At 36.8% G+C, this 21,504-nt stretch overlaps 1 protein-coding gene across 12 annotated transcripts in view; it reads left to right on the top strand.

Annotated features, from left to right (window-relative positions):
• Window positions 1-6,353: 6,353 nt before the first annotated feature.
• The window catches only part of SHC3 (SHC adaptor protein 3), a 65,741-nt gene continuing 50,590 nt past the window's right edge, over window positions 6,354-21,504 (top strand). For 2 of the 12 annotated variants that reach the window (XM_085567430.1, XM_085567429.1), the window contains exon 1: window positions 14,786-15,792. In XM_085567430.1, the coding sequence (XP_085423556.1) occupies window positions 15,253-15,792 (540 nt within the window). In that variant the 5' untranslated portion in view covers window positions 14,786-15,252. The other 10 variants (XM_085567437.1, XM_085567431.1, XM_085567434.1 and 7 more) reach the window with 10 other exon arrangements.

Raw genomic sequence — 21,504 nt, 5'->3', positions numbered from 1 at the left:
ATTTCCTACTTCATGTGCTCTGCAATGCTCTCCTTAGCTTTAATAAGGGTGTAGGAGAGGAGGAATGACCTGCTATCCAAACTTCCATGCTGTTCCTTGAGTGTATCTGATAGCAGTACTTTTGAAAAGACTGTTCGCAGTTCTGAGAGCTTATCCAAACTCTCTAAGTCTGACAGTAGGATAAAACTTCATGTTTTTCAACAAATTGTTTAATGTGTTTCCTTGAGGACTTTGCTATTTTCAAATTTATCAATTATCTCTAAATTAAATTTGTTCTATTACAACCATTAATATATATGTACAAATTTGTTTTCATTGTCTTCTTCTTCTTCTTGACTGACTAGATATGATTTTCTTTTTTCATACTGAGAGGACCTTAATTCTTTTTCTCACTTGCACACATTTTTTTCTGCAGATGTAGCATAAAATATTTATTTTATACATAAAATATATATATTTTTAAATTACATTATTTATATATTTTAAATACAGGGGTTTTAATTTTTAAATCCCCTTTGGTTCTTTTTCAGTTTCTTTTTTGGTTTGTGATAAGAAACTTAATAATTTCCCTCATTCCTGTATGTTTGAAATCTATGGAGAGTTCTGTTTTTATGTAAAAATAAAATGAGTTTTTATTCTTATAACATTTCAAACACCCAAATTTGTCATTAGGGAATTCTGCAGCTTTCAAGCCTTTCTAAAGACCATTATTTTTCATTATAAATGAGAGTTAAAATCTTTTGTGCCTATGCTTGGATATAAGATATGAAGCTGTTACATCTGCTACTAAGAATGATGTAACTGATCTGGTATTTAAAAATGCCAGAGTGAGTAGGTAGTTGTGGGAGATGATATGAACACTTTTAGCAGGTGCCTTGCTTTCCAGTAACCATGGACTTCAATAAATGTTTATAGATACTCGAATTTTTAGCATTTATGTGTTGTTTTATTTTTTTTCACTAGAGTCTTGTTTGAGTTTCACCTTTGTATGTGGTATACAAATATTCAAGCAAATAAACAATCACATGTAAAAGTAGTTAGTTAACAGGCATATGAGGCATCAAGCCAAAGATAGAATTTGTAGTGAGTTAACATGGGACAGGAATAGCAATGTGAAGGTGGAGGAATCTATTTTGGAACACGGAGTTGTTCTTGTGCTTTAAAAACCTTCAGGAACTTATAACAGGCTTTTTTGAGCTTCACAGCTAAAATTGCTTTGTAGATTTTACACCTTTCAGTATTCACTTTATTGAGATACTTTGTGTCAAAAGTTTTGTACCACAGATACTACAAGGCATTGCATTTGTTTTGCTTCACCAATTAATGAATTATTTTGTTTGTTGGTTGCTATGAGTTTGGATTTTTTATCTGATAGTTGTCATCGACATGTGGGAGATACATGCTGAAAAGAAAGGGAAAAGGTCCTTCTACCTTAAGGGTAATATTTGCTACTTTTACTGCACCCAAAGAAAAATACTCTATGAGAAAAAGTATTTTTGTGTCACTCTAGCATTAGTCATAGGAGCTAAAGCATTAACCAAAGGCTGCATGCTACACCTACAGTGTAGCTTTTTGCTCCTCTGTGCTGGTACTGTTGGAGTCCTTTCCTCATTGCCTTGAATGCCTTGAATTCAGCACTGGATGCTGCAGTCTTCTATTGTGGTGCAGGTCACGTAGCAGTGAATGAACAAGGTTGCATGAATAATGTGCTTTTTATTCAGCGATTGGATAAAAATTAATGCCCTCAACACCTACGTACATCCAATCTCCACTGCTTCCTGTGTGCTTATTCTTCCAGAAGCTTTAATTATTTATCCTTGGAGAGAATTTGACAGTTACAAGTAGTCACGACTCAGCAGATTAACCATGCAAACACCAGAACCAATCTCCATGTCAAGTACACTCGAATGTTGCATGGAATCAAATGTTGATTTTGCAGTGATATGACTCCAAATTAAGAGGGTAAAAAATGGCATGCCTAACTGCTGCATATTTTTTAATCTAACATTTTCTTTAATTAAATTAAAGTTGGTTTAATATTCTTGCTAATTTCAAGAGGTAGTCTGAAGTGTGTGATATGCTCTAAATACTGACATAGGTATTCTGCAATGGAAATAGATTTTCAAGAGAGAATTGAGGGAAGCAACATTAATTAATAAGCCAAAATATGTGCATAGTTTCTCATCATGCAGTGATGAGGAAAAAAATGAATTACATAAGATACCTGCAGCATTTGCTACTTGATTTTTACAAAATATGTTCAAATTAAAGCAAAACTATAGACATAATAGGAGTCAATGCAGATATATGCACTAAGAGGAGAAATAGCCTTGGAAATAAACTGTAGCTTATTTATACTAGCTAGAGACAGAGAAAGGGAGAAAAGCATATGTGTATATATATAATTAAATCTATAAACATATTTTGTCTCCTTGCTCTGAATGCAAGAAGATCATCAAAGAAACAGTAAGATAATTTTTCATGTGACTTTTTTTTATGCTAAAAATATTATGTGGCTCTATTTTAGAAGGCAATTCCAGAAGGGCCAATATTAGACCACCTTGCTGCAGCTTGTTGAATAATGCTACTGTATTATCTGACTGGACTGCATGAATCACAGCAGGTGGGAGCAAATCTGTCTGCATCATCAGACTGCATAATGTAGGCGTATGCCCAGCACTGGTAGCTACTAGTGATTGATTTAAGGCTTAAGAATTACCCAGAAAAACTATACTTAGTGTTGACCTTATCTCCCCATGGTAGGAATAGGCTCAAAAGTGTAATATGCAGTGGTTTTGTTTGGTGCTTTTGCTTACAAACAGTAAGAAATTGGGTGACGGATTACAGCAGCAATTTGCCCAGAGTTGTGACAGCCTCTCTGAAGTTTTAATAAACACCAGCTATTTTCCTTGAAAGTAACTGACTAGTCTAATGAAGAATTCACTCAAAGAAGACATGTTCCTTGTGTTAAACAAAAGATTAGAGGAGATACTAACAGCAGCTCCTTTTTACCTTTTGTTCTAGGGATTTTTAACTGTTAAGCTTACTTCAAGCCAGTTGGTAAACTGCAAATTGCACAATATCATATTTAGTGCTATTGAAGTTAATGTGCAGCTGAACATCTGGACCAGTGGTTGAAGTTTGCCTAACTAGTGAGAAATCATGTGATGTGTATTCTGTCTAGGGACAATAATCATGATCATGGTGAGAGGAATGTATGAAGGATTAACTGAACTGGTTCTAATTGCTTTTGTATTGGAACTTGGCAAACTCAGATCTAAAATTTTTGAGTGTTAGCCTGAGAGTTACTAGATGAGATAACCATAATAAAAGCAAGTATGCTGAAGTATAGTGATGTGCCGAGGTACTCTCAAGTGTCTCTTTTAAGAATTTGCAACAGGTTTATCCCACTCTGCATGAAGATATGGGTGACAGGCAGGTTCACATGCATTGTGAGATAAATTAAGGGCATTACGAACAGTCTTAGGATTTCAGAGAAAGAAAAATTTATAAAATTTCAAACTTTTATTAGAAAATCATTTATGAGTATATGCTTCTTAATCGCAAATGTAAACACTGCTCTGTGGCATATACAAAATCTTTTTGCTCCTGTTAAATGACAGCAAAACAACTGCTAACCATGTGGGTTATACTGCGTGTCTTGACATTTATCTGTGAAGTTTTGTGATACTGGTAATACCTCAGATAATATGTAAAGCATGTTTATTAAAAGCATTAGACTTTAAGAAATACAGGCTAATACTGTGATGCCTCCCTCTCTGGAAACATCAGTTTCATTTTACCTTTCCTCTTCCTGCTTGTCCCATGAGTGCATTGTTACTTAATATCTTCCAAACCTCACCTTCTTTGTAGTTTTTGGCTGAATTTTGCCAGTGGTTTCATTAGCTGTTGCTCTAACAATGATATGCAAATAGAGGATACTGAGCAGCTGCAGAGGTAACCAAGGAAGGGAAAGCAGGCTAAAGGGTCATGAATCTCACAGTCATGTTGTCTATGTACAGGAGGTTTTTATGGTAGATGCTTTTTGTGGTAGGAACAAATTTTAATTTTCTTTGGCCAAAGTTCTATTCAAAATGAACAAATTAATGATAGTTTAAAAAATAAATACCTTTCCCAAAAAAAGTACTTAACAGCCATTAAAAAGTATTTTCATCTGGTGGAGTTTAGTTACAGCTCTAGTGATGCCAAATGAATATTCTACTGGTTTAACCCATTACTTATTTATTAATAGGACTGTGGGCATCTGTGGTTACTGAAAATTTCAATTTTTTACAATCTTGAAGTAAAAATTTAATAATAAAAGGGAAAACCTGAAACAGCCTCTTTATTTTGATTATCTATGTTACAGGAATTTACCTGGGTGGGGTGTTTTCAGTCATCCTTTTGATCTATTTGTGGTTTTGTAACTACAAGATGGTTTATTAGGCATAATTACAGAAAGACCAGCCATATGATCCTCCCTACACTGCTGATATGTCATGTACATCACCTTTCCTGGCAGCATATATCCCTTATTTTCCTTAAGTGATGGAGAGATAATTCTGCTGCAAAGGACCACCTCAAGGGTGAGCCAAGATGGTTTAGCTACTGATGACATTTTATAGACTGCTTTCTTTCACGAGCACAAAAAGCTGAAGCAGGAATAGTAATTAGGTTGCTGGTTGCTCTGTGCTTCTGCACAGAAGAGACAGGCAGGACATTTCTGTCCTTTTAAACTGTGGTCTTACTTTTTGGTGAGATACCACACTCACTCCCTGCTGCTGTAACATGGTGCTGTGGTTTAACCCCAGCCAGATACCAAGTACTGCACAGCTGCTTGCTCACTCCCCCAGCAGGAGGATCAGGGAAAATTAGGAAGGCAAAAGGTAGGAATCCTGTGGATTGGGATACAGATTGTAAAATAGGGGAGGCAAAACTTCACACAAGCAAAGCAAAACAAGCAATTAATTCAGTGCTTCCCATGGGAAGGCAGGTGTTCAGCAATCCCCAGCAGAGCAGGGCCCCATTACCCTTAATGGTTACTTAGGAAGACAGACACCATCACTCCAAGCATTCCCCCCTTTTCCTTTATCTCCCACTTTATATCTGAGCATGATGGCATGTGGCCTGGAATATCCCTTTGGTCAGCTGGGGTCATCTGTCCTGGCTGTGTCTCCTCCCAGCCTCACAGGCCTCCCCAGTCTTATCAGCAGCATGGCCATAGGAAAAAAAAACCAAAAAACAAAAAAAGGCCTTAGTTCTTGTTTCTGTGTAAGCCCTTCTCAGCAATAACAAAAACATCTCTATATTATCAATCCTCTGTTCTACACAAATCCAAAACACAGCCCCATACTTGGCATTGTGGTGAAAATTAACTCTACTCTAGCCAAAACAGGCATGTGTGGCCTTGAAGGAACTTTTCCTTATTCCATTGGTGTGTGATTTGCTGGGAGGTTGTGTAGCTACCTGTAGATGCCCTAGAGAGAATTAATGTGCTCTGTAGCACATTTTTGTATCTTGGACAGCAGAGGGCAGGTGTTAGTTCTGTGTGACTGAAAGCTCTGTGGGATGGTTGTGTGTACACATTTCCGTCTGCATCCTAGAAAGGGTTAGGAAGATGTCATATAGAGCAATTAAACATAGATTATGCTTTTTTGTGCATGTAGGAAGTGGGTTTTTAGCAGAATATTATTTTGCATTTTCTTACAAAAACTCAACTATTGTTTTGGCAAAAAAAAAAGGTAAACACAAAATTAAATGGTATTTGCAAGGTAAGAAACAGTATCAGTCCAGGAACATTACCATCTATGCATCACTATACTGAAACCTTCCAATATCCTCCTGTTCTCTCATTTGACCCTCATCATGGTAGTCTGTATGTATACTCCATTACAGACATATATATGTATTCTGATACAGAATTTTATTTAGTTGACTTAATTTTGCCTTAATTGTTGAGTTTTCAATTTAACTGCACTTAAGGATTTTTTTGGTTCTTGCAGTCCTCATGCTTGTAGATAAACAACAGATTTCTTCTGGTTTAGATGTTCCAGTCAAGCATATGTTGGTAAGCTGCTGTTCAAAAGCAGGCTTAGTATTTGCACACTGTTGGGTGCAAAGTTGTGTTTTTACTGGTAAAGTTTCTTGCACTTGGTTAGAGGAGCAGCTTTAGTAGGACAAAGCATTGCTATGATACTGTCTTGATAGTCCTAGACAGATAAAGTGCTGCTAGTTTTTGAAATAAAGTCTTAGTTTAAGGTTAATTGCAGTTCATGGTGGTCAGCAATAACTGTTAGAATAGACATGTAACAGGTTGCTTCAGTGGCACGTGATAATTTCATAACAGTATTTCACTTTGACTATTCTTTCATATCGCAGTCAAAGTGAATAATAACAGCAGACAATCAACATCTGTGCAATGCTAACAGGTTGACTGTAATGATAGTGTGCAGTCATCTCAGATGTGCTGCTGCTTAAGCTTGAACTAACTGGAGACAACAGCACTACTGTTGCCACTGGGTAGTAAGGCTGATGGTTTTCAATGCACTTGGGTGGATTTTTCCTTCTGCTTTACTTGTTGCTATAGCAGACCTCAGGCTGTCTAGTGGCTTCAGCATCTCTTTTTCCTCTCTCTGTTCTGGAGCTGTGAGCTTTCTTTCTGTCTCTGCCAGTGGCATTTCTCCTCTACCTCTTCATCCTGGCACCAGGACTTCATTGAACCCAAATTCAAAGTGAGCACTGGGCAGTTCTGCGATTGGGCTGCTGGTGTAAGATTTCTCCACAGATGCTCATAGCTGGCTATTTTTCCCCATTCCAATCTCCTCTGACCTGAATACCCATCAATTGCCTTTGCTTGGCCACTGGGCTTTGGTTTCTGCTTGTCTGTACAAGCACTTACCATGTTTTTGCTCCAGCATTTCTGCTGGAAATGAAAAATTTCATTTTCTTGCAAATTTTGTCCAGCATTTCTGCTGTATATCCTTGCTACATGTCTTTGCTGTTACTGAAATCTCATATTAGCACATATTCCCAAAGACCTTTGGAGAACTGCTGATCCTCAGAATACCAACAGTTTTTATGCTAACACAGCATTAATTGTACTGAAGCTTCTCAGGGGCTTGCCCTGCTTGAGCAAAGAAAATACATTTTCTGAGGGTACCTAGAGAAAGTTACTATATACTTTAGCTCCAACAAAGAAATGCACAGGCTGCTGTGCATGACAGTAGGGTGCTAAACACATGTTTATTTCCATTTCTCTGCCATTCTTAATATTTTTTAATCTTGGAGTCCCTTTTGGAGTTCAGGGTGCTTGCCTCCCTAGTGCTCTGCTTCAGTTCATGGAACTAAAACAGAATTTCTCAGTCTTCACATCTGCAGCCATTTCACTTAGTGCCTTTCCTTAGTTACTAGCAATGTAATTTGTAAACTTCAATCCAGTTAAGTGAACATTTAAACAGATGTTTAAATCCCTCCATCTAGCCCTGCCTCATTATCATCTCTTTCACAGATTTGCCATCCTGCTTTCCATATGTATTGTTGTAGCTAAGGTAGGCCTCTCAAATGCAAGGAAGAAAAGCAACCCAGCTAAGAAAAGAATGCATCCTTAATACATGCAGGCATGTGGGCATACCTGCACATAGACACTTGTCTGCAGATGCCTCTTTCATTTGACTGTGCCCAGAAAGACGTGAGCCATTACTTCAGGACAGATAACAAGTAGCATTAGCATAAACATATAATATCATCTGTGATATGTAGAAGTAGTCCTTATTTTTAATTCACTGGGAATGAGTGCTGTGAGTGCTGCTGTGAATAACCCTCCACTGGTGCTGTTATCCACTACTGCAGAACTGCCATAATTTTTTAGCACTGAAGCTGATCAATAATGGCTCTGTGTATAGCTCTGTGTTTGCCAAGAGCATCTGTATCGTTTGGTGACACAAGTTAATGGGCTCTGTTTCAGGGTGAAGTGGATGCCAGTGGGTATTAGACACTTGTCCTGGCCCGTGCAATCCATTTCCTCTCCCTCTTCACTGTTCGTGACTGAAGTGATTTGGAGTCTAGAACTGATCTAGCTGAAAGTAACCCCCAAAACCCCCCAGCAGTTTTTTCTGTGTTATTCTTCAGCCAGGTGCCACACACAGCATGCACTTGGTGACAACGTGGCAAAGGTGATGCAGTCTGAACAGCTCTGCTGTCCCTAGACCTCTGCACATGCTGCCAGAATTTTGGTCTGATGTGTGACAAAGATGGTAATTTATACTCTCTCTTGGTGTTTGGTTCTTACAGTTTTGATGATAACCATTTCATTAAGGGAGGGGAAACTAATGTGTTTGGGCAAGCCTGCATTTTTTTATTAGGCTGCTGTCTGCTCAGACAAGGTATAGTTAGCCCTTCCTATGCCAAGAGTTACAACAAAGTTCACTATCCCTTTTTTCATATGTCATTTCTGCTCTTCTTGCCAGTATTTAGCTATCCTGACAATTTAGTGGATACTAGAGCATAACTTTTCTTATGGTGGTAAGGAATATATTTATATCTATACTGTATAAGTAATAAATAATTTCTTCATGGTTTTCAAAAGCAAAATATAAATAAAGCCATTTGCATTTTAATTAAAAAAAACATACTTTATTAGTGGCAAACAACCTAAGAAATATTGTACAAAAAGTCAGACACATTTAAAATTCCCAGACTTCTATTTGGATTTGGAAATGGTGAATGAAATTTGACTCCTCGTGGAATCAATAGGAAATTTGTGAAGTCAGATTTCATATACAGGGGGGTTTGTAAAATCAACTTTACAAACCATTCCTAGGAAAAAAAGATAAGAACAAAATAAAAATGAAACACTTAAAAAACCTATCAAAACTGCAAAATAGACACCTTATTACAATGTAGAAAAGAAAACTATTGAATTATTAAATACATTTGATGAATGAGAACAAAAAAGGTGCTAGGTTAACAAATAAGTAAATGACTGGCTTTCAATATGAAGAAGACAGCAAAAAAAGTTGCATAATTTGTCAGTGAACTTGGTTGCTATTTGCTTTCTTCTCCAAATCACAGGTTTTTCTGATTGTTTAAAACAGAAACTCTTGGAAACACATGGACATCAATGCCTATATGCCCAGAAGAAGCATCATTTCCATCAGTATGAATGAATAATGGAACTATGTTATGGGCTCCTCATTGCAGTATTCACAATGCAGTACATTTTGTACACCATGCCACTGTTTGTGGGAACAAAAGAAAATGTGACTGGGCTATGTTTCTTGGGGCAGACTCCCTCTCTAGTGTGAGGAACCAGAGACTCCTGGTGCAGAGAATGGAAGCTTGGGACAGGGAGAAAGAGGAGAAACCACAGAAACACAGGATCATTTGGGCTGGAAAAGACCTGTTATAGACAAAGTTTTGAGGTGGGTGCAGACAGTCCAACAGACATGGCAAAGCTTTGGGTTGTCTGTTTTTTAAGATAAACAGTTCTGTTACACTGCTGCTAATGATCTAGTTTCAGTGTCTGGCTGAAAGAAATAATTAAAATCGGAGGGTCTGTAAGAGTTGATGTGGAATTAGTTTGTAGATTTTAATGCACTTCACTGTCTGATCCTTCCTCACAAAAGCTCAGTGTCATGTTCAGATTTGGGTATTAACTCAGATCCATCTTTTCTGTGAACTTTTGTAGTGTCTTGACTTTTAGCAGTAATCTCAGGCACTACTAATGGAGCAGAAGGTATTACAAGTTTCATTTTTTTTCCAAATATTTCATGCCATATTTCAATGGGTGAATATGTCTTAAGACAAAATTGTTTCAGTATTTCCAACTTACAGAAAAAACAGCCTCCTGAACATTGTTTAGGGTCTGCTTCTGGTTCAAAATACAAGCATCTGCTCAAAAATTTGTAGGCACATTTGAGAGCATGATTTTATATTTCACTGATGCAATTTGAGTTGGAAGTTGGTAATTAATGATTAATAATCACTGATCTTGAATGGTAATGCTTTCAACAGTATGGTTTTCCAGAGAGATAATTTGCAAAACCACGGATAATGCTCCCATTTCCTGGTGCAGCCCACCCTTAGCAATAATGTTGCCACGGAAACAGCAAAACTCTGATCCAGTGAAAGAAAAGGGGTGAGGATGAAAGGGAGATGGGGCCAATTTATAGTTTTGGGATTTTTAAAGTAAAATAAATTAACTAGAATTTGTTAGAATAGTTTTGATTTCACTTTGGTTCTTTAGAGGAAAGGGGGGTGTTCCTTGATTTTGGGTTGGTTGATTGGTTTTTCTGCTACTGGAAAACGGCACCCTTTACCTACCTGCCTTCAGGGTTTTTTGCAGGCTGAACTCAAACACCCATTAGGGAAAAAAATCCTAATTGATGTGAACCCAGTCTATGCTTTGATTCCTGAAAAATGTTTTGAAGTAGAAGTGTATAGTCTGGCACTGACAGAAGTACAGTGCCTTTCAATAATTCTTGCAGCTATGGGATGAGCCCCCCTTGAAATCACAGTAGGATGTAACTGAGCTCTGTGTGCAGGTAGGTCAGAGAAACAGAGGAATAAAGAATATGATATGCTAAGTATGTACAAACAGAACATATAGAATTGTTTAGAAATTCATTTTTTAAAATTAAAATAGCTACATACATCTTAAGAAGTTAGATCATAATGCTTTTTAGCTTATCCTGATGTTATCTTGCTTTTCTGCTAACTACATCATCTGAGGTTGTCTCACATAAAGAAGGCTGGATTAGGTTGATTAATAAATACATGGGTAAGAGATTTCTGATATATGTCTATCTTGTGTTGTGCAAAGAATGCTGATATTTTTCCATCTTAATAATCAAATGAAGAAATGTTTCCACAGTGTATTAGAAATCTTTGTATTATAGAAATGCTATCTATTAATTTAAGGAATTGATGATTTGTTAATATCAAAGATTCACCAAGAATATTTATTAAGCAGATCATTAACACTTGTGTCTGTCATATTATAATGTAAGGAAGAGCATCCTATTTGTTGATGGCTTAATGTTGCATCACACCAACAGTAATTGTTTAGGATTTGTCATAAGGAGGAATTTTAATTATGATGCCCTATGGCTATAATTTGTGAAGTATTAAAACCTTTAGCAACATCTATATTTATGTTGGTCTGACATATTCAGTGTTTCTTATAACTTGGCTAATCCAAATTCCATTTAGAGGGGTTTTTTTTGATCCAAAGTTAAGGTATTTCTCATTTATATTAAATTCAGTTTAGTCTGCAAGCAATTTTACTGCTACCAGGCAACAACTCTGAAAATGCAAATATTTCAGCAGAGTTTCAACAGTTTCTAGCATTTATTTGTTGTTTGTACTTGACCACAGTGTGTTACTGGAACGAGGTATTTTTGCCGACTCTGATTATATATTAACATTTCTCTGAATATGTTCACTGAAAGTCACATTTTTGCATTCTGGAGAGTTTTTTACTATAGGTTGAGGGATGTAGTGGTTGTATTCCATGTATTTCCTCTTTATGGTGGTCACATCATCCTACCTGGTTTGGCTTGTGTATTGGCAATGTCTCCTACATTTGCAGCAATTTAAAACCATTTAAACCTCAGCAAAATGTACTTTCTCCCTCTAATCATACCCCAAGCATAATTTCTTTTCTTACTCTTTGTGGTTAATAAAAATTAGTAGCTTCTAAAATACAGTCTGCAGAGGTAGTTTAGATACAGAAGGAAAAAGCTGGCAGCTAAGAATAAGCCCCTAAGACCTGCTTCGTGGAAGAAAAGGACATGAAACAAGAACTGAATTAGGGTAAGAAGAGTATCCATAAGAAAACAAAGCTGAAAAAAATAACATTAAAAAAAGTCAAGAAAGAAAAAAATGGTCTAAGATGCCAAAATTACCAGTAGTTTGTAAGAAATGCTGTATTTTTGTCAGAGGCAGTGTACACCCTCTCACTGTGTATGTATTTCTAGGATTACATGCTATTTTTCACTTACTGACATTGAATTTGCATCTGCCATTTTATTACTGTTTCGACAAAGGAGTAATTGTTCCATGGCCATTTATTAAACCTGATGTAGTGTCTGGGTTACAGGCCTGCAAAAAGAAAAAAGAAGAAAAGAAAAAGGCTCATTTTCAACTTGGTTGAAATTCAACATGCTGACTTAGCATAGGTTGCTAAATAGAAGTAAGAAAAAATAGTGCTCTGAATGTCTTGCTGTCTTGCAAGAGAATAGCAGCAACCTTGCTTAAGGCAGGCATGGTAAAGTCAGTGTGCAAACTACAGACACAGTGCTGGAAATGCAGAAGGCATTATCAATGCTCTGGCAATGGTTAGAATGAGCTAGATCCTAATTTAAATTGCAGTTTATGCCTATTACACAGCCTCCTAATTTCATTCATTATTTCCTGGAGTTGGATTTGAACCTGCTGCCTGCAGGGCAAAATTATGTACTGTTTCTAGTCCCTGGAACTACAAAAGGCAAGGTTTTGAAATGTTCAATTCTCCTACCCAAGGACTGGATTTGTAAGGGAGACAATTTCCTGATCAGACACTAAAATAGAATTTCAAGCCTGGGGTAACTCAGTGGCTTCTACTCCTCTGCAGTGCCTAATGTCAAATTTGTGGTAGAGCTCTGCATCCAATGGATGCCTTGCAAGCATTTCTCTGTCCAGTGAAAGTTTCAAAATCAGACCTTTTGCTGGTACTCTGGGAAGATTTCATCCTTTAGCTTTCCCTTTGTCTGCCTTTTCCTGGAGTGACGATTGTACTGCCTTTAAATATCTACTGTGCTAACAGGGTAAATAAGGGAGAAATAAAGTATATGCAATTTTTTTTTCAAGGAGAGCTTTGGGATTGCTTTTGTGATTATTTTTATGGGGGAGTTTGTTGATTGGGTGGGTTTTTTGTTTGGGTTTTGTTTGTTTGTTCGTTGTGGGGTTTTTTTGCTTGTTTGGGTTTTTTTTTTTTTTTTTTGGTCAGAGGTCTCTGAAGACAAACCTGTAAAATCTGTGAATCTGCGGGTGCACAGAGAGCAGCCGAATATCAAACAAAATGTGCACATTCATGTTCCTATCCTGGATGTAAATGAATTGGCTGAATGAACACAGTCGGGGAGGAACAGGGATCAGACTCCACACTGTTTTCCAAACCTGGGACTCCTGTGGACACCCCAGGTATTTTTCTGGCAGCACCCTGTCTTCTGCAGGGGCTTCGCCTCTCCCTCCCGTCCGCTGACACTCCGGCTGCATTTTCCGGCGTTGCAGCGAAAAAGGTGCCGCCTGCGCTGGAAATGGGATCTTCCACTATTTAGCAAGGCTTTGCTGAATGAGTCATCGGAGCCGGCTGGTATTGGCTGGGCTGGTGAGCACCCAAGGGATTGCCTGGCAGAGGCTGCGAGGCCTCGCTTCATTCACAGAAATGTGGGGATGCTAGCCAGCCCTTCCATTCACTCGCGCAGCATCTCATTCACATTTTGCAGTCCTGCTGGCCGCTTCTAACCAAGAGAGCCATTCGGGAGCTGTAGGGTTTTCTGGGCAGTAGGGACACCTAAAAATAGGCTGTGGTGTGTATATTTGCTGTTGCTGTGCTAGGAGGATGACGAGAGGAATGAATGCTGTGAGGATGCTATAGCAGGTTTGCAGCGTGGTGATGAAAGGCTCTTCTGCAGATTAGTAGAAAACTGCTTTACATTGACTAGGATATTGCCATTATTCATCACTGCTGGGATAAGAGGTGCTGACTTAATTCAGTATGTCATGAATATACTAATTAAATACCTGTATTTAAGCCGGCTGTTCCACTGCTTTTGCAGTTTGTATACTGCAGCCTTTAGTCTTCAGAGGAGGAAGGAATTCCATAGGCTTTTTTCCTTTAATTTGTGCTGCAGTTAGTAATTTATTTAGAAAATTTGTACTATGCAACTTCTCTGATCTGAATTTGTTTATAATGCAGTGTGTTGTCCTACATCCAAAAAATGTTTTGCAAAGCAGATTGATTTATAGGAAAAAGCCATATGGCTTGTGATGGGCATTGTGTATCACAATGCTATACACATTTGGATTTCTAAAGAAATTGCAGGAGAAATTAAATACCTGTTTTCTGCATGTTTTGCTACTTCTCCAGATCAAGTGTTTGTGACTGACATTTATTCTTAATAAAGGCTTTTTTTTTTTTTTTCCTCACTGCAGGGTGTCAGTTTGCTGCTACCTGGACTTTTTAATATTCTCTCAGGGTTTGTTCAGGTTTTCAGAACTGAATCAAACATTCCAGTGAATTGAAGACCCTCTTCATGTCTTTCTTCGGAGTGAATATCAATTGTGAAAGAAAAAACGTCTATTAAGCCTGTTTTTTGGACATCAGAAAAATACTTTTCCTCACACATAGGTACTTATGTAATTCCTGCATTAAAATAGAATGTTCTTGTGAAATAACAGGGAAGAAGGATTTCTTTCTCTGTCAAAATTTGAATATAATAGTTTCTGTGAGGGACAGCATTGACAAAAAGGCACTAATAGGCTGCTTTTGTGGAAAAAAAATGTATATATTCTTTAGTTCTGTTCATCTGTTCTGAAAACCTTTAAGGTGTCTGTGTTCTGCTGCAGTGGCAGGAGAGGAGGATTATATGTATGCAAATATTATCCAGATGTTTGCTATCTAATTGTGATTTCTTTATAGATTCACAAATATGTGAGGTGGAAGAACATTTTAACAGATGAATAAAGTGTGGTGTTTCATAAAGGTAATTGCCTTTGGTACTAAAAGGGTAGTGGGAGGGGATATGAATTAAAGCTTGGGAGGAAGTATCTGTTTGAGAAGATAGGAAAAGGGAATTTGAGAATTGATTGGTGCTAGTGTGCTGTAAGTGGGTGGATGTGGGTTTTTTTTTTCCTTCTCTCTCCTTTTTTTTTGGCTACAGGAAGTGATTTGCAGTGTTCACAGCCTTTTGTTGAAAAGGGTCCTTCTCATTTGTGTGAGTCATGCTTTTGCTGTGAGCGAGTTGGCAGCTCTAAGCAGGACTGGGATCTCAGTCACAGAAAACTGTTACTTCACCCAACCTGAACAAGGAACCAAAAGAAATTTCTTAAAAATATATCTTTTTTTCATTTTTCCTTATGCTCTTTTCTTTTTCACCCTAAACTCTTGTTAACCCTCCGTGCCGTTATGAATTGCTTGCTATGTTAGTACAGGCATCTCCTGCACTGGCATCAGATTTGCCAGAACATATGCAGGAAAGCAGATAGAAGGGCATGCTTCAACGTACCAAGTATAACCGCTTCAGGAATGATTCTGTGACATCTGTTGATGATCTTATTCACAATTTGCCCATGAACAGCAAAGTCTCAGCAGTTGCTACAACTTCAGCATCACCTTCGTACCTGGTCTCACCAGAGGTTCTTCGCAAGGACCAAGAAGATGGACCCACCACCCTGTGTACCCTCATCCATAAAGTGTCCCACTTGAAACTCTCTAGCACGGGCAGCCTTTTGGGTATCAAAAACCTCTCCTCTGCAGTAAAGGAGCTTGCTGTCTCCAAATTGCAGGGAAGCTCGAGTGCTTCTAGTTCAGCAGCAGGGGCTTCAGACAACACATGTAACCTTGTCTCTGCCACTTCGTGTTCTCAGCAGGACATGAGCAAGATGAGTATGGGGAAAAAAGCACGGTCAGAGGAAATGCACCTGGGAAGTGAAGATTGGAATCAAACTAGCAGTTTTGTCAATAAATCCTCTCGAGGATGGCTGCACTCGAGTGAGAAGATCCTGGGACCTGGTGTGACGTACATTGTGAAGGTTGGTCTGTTTTCTTCCATTCTCTGTTTTTATCAATGAAAAATTCTCTGCTGGTTTTGCTGACAGGATAGTCAGGCTGAAAGGATCTCTATTTGTATTTTTTTTGTTGTTGCATAATACATTAAATGTAAATGAAGAAAGGAAGGGTTGGGAGGCTGAGTTAATTTGTTACATTAAATCAATCCTGCAAATAATATTCTACAGCTGTATAAAAACCTTCTTCCTAAACTAAAAGCTGATTTGAGCTGGATTTTTTAGCCCTCTTCTAATTTAATTTATGTTTTCAGTGTTATCAAGCATACTGTATATATCTTGGATACGTAGGCTTTCAATATGTCTGGTGCAATATACAGGAGGAAAGAAAGACTCCCTGATGTGAGGAGAGCTGTTAATCATGCATGAATTTTTCAGTTTTAAAATCCTCTAAAGACAAGTGTTTTTTTAAAGTGAAATGTTATTTGAAATCTTAGACCTGTAAGGTAGAAAGCACAATTCTTATTCTGTTTCACAATTAGAAATAATGTTGTGGGTAGAGCAGGAAAATGCAGCTTGTTTTACATAATGAGCATTCAGCTACTTTAAATGTTATTGCTCTTTTCATTTCATTGATACAGCATATTAAGAGCAGATCATCTTAAGTTTACAGGGTAAACTTAATGTTTCCATATGCTTTGAAAATATTTTTTAAACCACCTGTTAATGTAGAGCCTTCAAGATAAGTGTATGTGCAATGTTTTTTGTAGTTAGGTAAGAGTTTAGTTACACCTTTCAGCGTAGTGTGCAGAAATGCAAAAATGACATTATTGTCCAGAATTCATTCTTCAGTTGCCATGTTTCATTTGCCAAGAGGCTTTTGTATCTTAAGTGTTAAACTGTTTTGCAGCAGGCTATTAATATTACAGGTCTATTTTTAGTGTCATCTTATTTTAGGTGTAAGAGTCACAGGTGATTTTATTTTGGGATGCTTTAAAACTGAGTGACACCCTTGTTACTTAACTCTCACTGCTTTTTCTCAAGTCTTATTATCAAAAGCAGAGTGCATATTTGGTTGTTGGGGGACTAGGAAGCAGTTTCCATTTCTTTGTGTTAATGGTGATAATATATTTAGCAGGTGGTGGTAGATTGAGTTAGTTGGCCAATTCAGAGCACTATTGAAATTGTATGCCTTTTTTACTACTCTGAAATTTACTGGGACTACAAAGGAGTCAGTTCTATTTTTCAAGACACAAACTGCTGCTCTGTTACTCTTCAAGAAGTGTCTCAATAAAAATAACCAACTGATGCTAGATATAGTGGTCTTGAGACTCTGATGTTTTTTGCACAGAAATACTCTGGTTAATAGAAGGTCATTTACCATTTTCACATTAGCTCAAGCAACTCAACCATTTTACTTTTTATTTTGCTTAGGATAGTACAAACCAAATGACAGCTGTGGGAATACACTGCTGCTGTTAGTTTTACCTGAAGTGATCATTATGGATCAGAACAAACACAGCATTCAATTTCTTAATCCTTTCAGTAGTTTACCTACTATATGCTAGAGGAAGCTTATATCTTTGAATTGAAAAGAGAATTAAAGTTATATAGAGATGGACTAACATTTACAGTTAGTAATTTATCCATACCTGAGATAGTAGAACAAATATTTAATTAGTGCAATTGATGATGGGTATGTGAAAGTATGTTTATACACACTGTATATACAAGAATTTTCAAAGTAAATCAAACAACTTACTTTTAGGTGTTTCTTAGTAGTTTGTTAGTCATTAAAATGCATGAAATCTAGTGTATTCTTTTTGTTTAAAAAATAGGACTATTAACTTTGTGGTTTCTGGCAAAAGAATTGCAGCACAGTGATCTAATGTAAAAGCAAAGATTGAAAATAGATACCAAAATAAGTGGTTAATGAATGAATGAAAATAAACTGATCCTGATTAGTTCCTAATTTGCTTACTTATTAACTATCTCAGTTTTCCTTGGCAACTGCAGCATTCATATGGATAAGAATAGAAGTGCAGTTCCCAAATCCTTAAACATTGTTTGCTACCAAGGCTGTTATCCAATCAGACCATCAAATCAATACACAGATAATGTATACTTAGGGGAAACATTCCTTGTATACCTCATGGCTATACTGACTGTCTTTGGGACTAATATCATGTTTAATTAGTACCATATGCCTTTCAGAAAATTTCATATGTCATTTGTTAAATGAGACAAAAATTATATTTGTTATTAACCAGCAAAGCCTTTTTTTTTTTTATTTTTTGCAAATGTCCACTGGGTTACAATTTTTCCATTAATCCACATTTAAAAGAGAAAATTTGTCATGGGACAGGGCTAGTTCTAACTACTGGGCAGTTTGATATCTCATATTGGAATCTTCTATAGTAATAGGAAAATTTCAAAATTCCTATATGCAATGTATGAAAAATCTGAAACTTCACAGCTGTTCCCACATTTTTACATATTATTAGTTTTTTAAAATAGGCAGTGTAATTCTAATGCTTAAAAAGGATGCAGGTTTATGGTAAACTGTAGCTATATTCTGATCTCCATGGTCTGCTGCAATGGAATTGTTTTAAACCATAAAAGTGCTGGCACTTTCTAAGACTTTTACTCCCCATGGATTTCCTGTTGCATTTTTTTTACATTATAACATAATATTTTTCACAAAAACAACCCTAACAAAAATTTTAGTAACAAATTAGACAATGACCATAACCATACTGAGGATATAAAGTAGTCAGGTACTGATATCTTACTTAATACTATTGATGGGCTGTTTAACAAATAATGAATTAATGAAAAAAAAAAAAAATAAGGGAGTAGTTTGCTGTGCTGGAAGTCTTTAAAGAGCTCAGTGCTTTCCCTATAGTAGGACTGAATACTACAGGAAGAGATTATAAGTCTTCATGTTGTCATAAAAATAAATGCATAGAATAAATAAAGTGTAAAAAACCCTGACTAAAGTAACAACAGTTAAATGTTTCAATGTAATCTTTTCTTCAAATGATAAATATCTACTGCTGAGTAAAACTGGGTAATATTATAGACATTTTGGAGTTTGTTTTATTTAAATAAGATCACAACATTTTAGGTAACTTGTGGCTGAATTTTGTAACAAGTGTCAATGCATTTAAAATGCTGTTGTTCAGCAGTTCAAAACCAAATAACTCAAAAATACTGTATAATTTTATATACATGTATGAAGTGTATCTGAAAAAGCCAGTAAGATTTAAAGCCAACACAGTTGTATAGAACAGACCTGAGTATATTGTTAAAAACCAGATAGAAATATAGTATCTGAAAAAGAGGAAGAACTATTTCATCCAAAAGAATCACTGCAAGTCAGGCAAATAATATTTCAATAAAAAGGACACTAAATTATTATTATTATTATTATAGCAAAGTATTTAAAGAATATAATCCTAACTTCAATTATTTCTTTAACATTCTAACACTTCCATTCCTTGTGAGGGAATAATAGCAGTTTATATCTGATGTGGAAGACAGACATCATTGTGAAGCTGTTCAAACACATCACCAGGTAAAGGCTACAGTTCTGCACACATTCCTGCATGACACTGTTTACAAGAGCATTCTCATTGAAATAATTTTACACTGGAAGTTAAGTGTGTGCTTAGGGATGGACTGAATTGCTGTGTCTCTTTAGTGGCTAACCCAGGCTGCAAAGCACAGCCTTAAATAGAGTTAACAGAGTGGAAACTGCATCATATGTCGCCTTCGCCTAGAAGACTTCAGGGCTCTTTGGAAAAATGTTTCTCTTTTTCTTCCCCTTTCTGTTTTAGTCAGAATTAATTTACTCTTGTAAAAAAACCCAAAAAAACCTAAAAACCAAAAACCAAAAACCAAACCAAAACAAAAACAAGAAAAAACCCCAAACTTTACAGCAAAGCTTTTTAATTTCTCTTTTTGGTTAAATTTATCTTTTTTCTGGAAAAAATAGTTTTACAAGTTTGTTTGGGTTTCTTTTAATCAGATTTAATTTCAACTTTTGTCAGTCAAATTCAGGTACTACTGTTGGTTAATCACTGATCATTTGGCTTTTGTGCATCTAATTAAAAAAAACCAAACCATAGCCCCAGAACATCCTGTTTGTAATGAGGTTTACATGTTTAAGAAATGTGTTGTGTGTTTCAGCCATATGGTAATAATATGATAGAATACTGACTTTTTAGTTCAGAGTCTGCTACCCTCAACTCAGGTACACAAACAATGTTAACAAAGACTAACGAAACTGGCTTATCACTGTGGGTTTTAAAGCTGCATCCGTGCAGATTAGGGGAGAGAGGAGTGACAAATACAGCATTGGTTTAAGTAATTAATCCCTCCTATTGTACCTTATTCCTGAGAGATCAGCTAGTGTCCTTTCCATTTTCCTTCCCTGTTATTTGAACTGTGAAAGAATGATATTGTTGCCTGTTGCTCTTTCAAACCTTTCTTTTGATCTTCATGGACCTGAACTACTGAGGGTCTGTTGTACAGCCCAATAATAGGAAAAGAGCATTTATCAGAGAAATTAGATCAGATTCTACAAGCAGAAATCATGCTATAGAATCTTTAATTATAATATTATTCTAATTACATGAATCAAGTACTATTACTGTATATTTGCACACTTTTTTTCCTTCTGTAAAAAGCAAAGCATGTATTGATTTCAGATTTGAAGGATTCAGCTGTCAACATGACTGCCTGTTCTCCAGTACATTTGGAGTGTTTGCATGGAGAATTTTTGTTTAAAACAAAAATTATACTCTTGCTAGTTATTTATCCTGATAGTTATGTGTATCCTCCAGTTTTAAAATCCCTAGATGAATTTAGCTGGTCAGTGTAGGAGGTAAAATTGTGTTCAGGCAAAATTCCTTCTCTGTTTTTCCTTGTTGGTTTCTTTATTTGTCTTCCAACAGTGTTTACAGTAAGAATATCATGTGCCCAATGTAAATATCTGCCACTACAAACACAAAGAAAACACACAGATGAACCAAGACCTTCAGTGAAAACTCATGCCCTTCTGTGCTGCTGGGGACAAGGCACTCCTCACTCCTTTGTCCCAGTGACAGGGTGTTTTTCTCCCCAAAGAAAAATCTTGTCTCCACTAATCCAACAGCTATACTTGTGCTGCAGCCTGGCTTCATTTTATAGCTGAAAGTTCAAGTGAATGCACAAAGTATCAATATTAAATTTTCTTGTTTACAGTGAGGGAAAGCTTGGATCTGCTTTGGTGCAGTGTCAGACACAACCAGCCTTCCCAGCTACTAATGCTCCTTCAAGGCGATTTACTCCCCCATGCAAGGAAGCAAGTTTCATAGAGGAAGAGGGGTTCAGTATTGCTTCTCTGCAATTCTGCATAGTCATGCAATATTAGTTTCATTTGATCCTATATATTTATGACAAAATGTAATACAGCTCTATCTTTGTCAGCTGCAGGCAGGTCTGAGGCAAAGCCTGTCTATTTGAGTTGTGCTGGGAATAATGATGGGACTTGGTGCAAGCACATATCCAGTCATCCTTTGTTTTCTGGAGGGATCAGGCACAATTCAGTAAGGATAATCTAGAATGTTTATTCAATAAGTTAGATATTCCCCTTGGTTTTTCAAATGAGTTTTCATAGGGCCAGGCGAGATTTCAGTCTCAAAAGGCTGAACCAGACAATACAAGTCACTAAAGTGACAAGCTAAAATGAAAAAA

The sequence above is a fragment of the Lonchura striata genome, chromosome Z (assembly GCF_050655825.1).
Source record: "Lonchura striata isolate lonStrDom1 chromosome Z, ASM5065582v1, whole genome shotgun sequence".
Lineage (NCBI taxonomy): Eukaryota > Metazoa > Chordata > Aves > Passeriformes > Estrildidae > Lonchura > Lonchura striata.
This window is presented reverse-complemented; position numbering and strand designations above follow the sequence as displayed.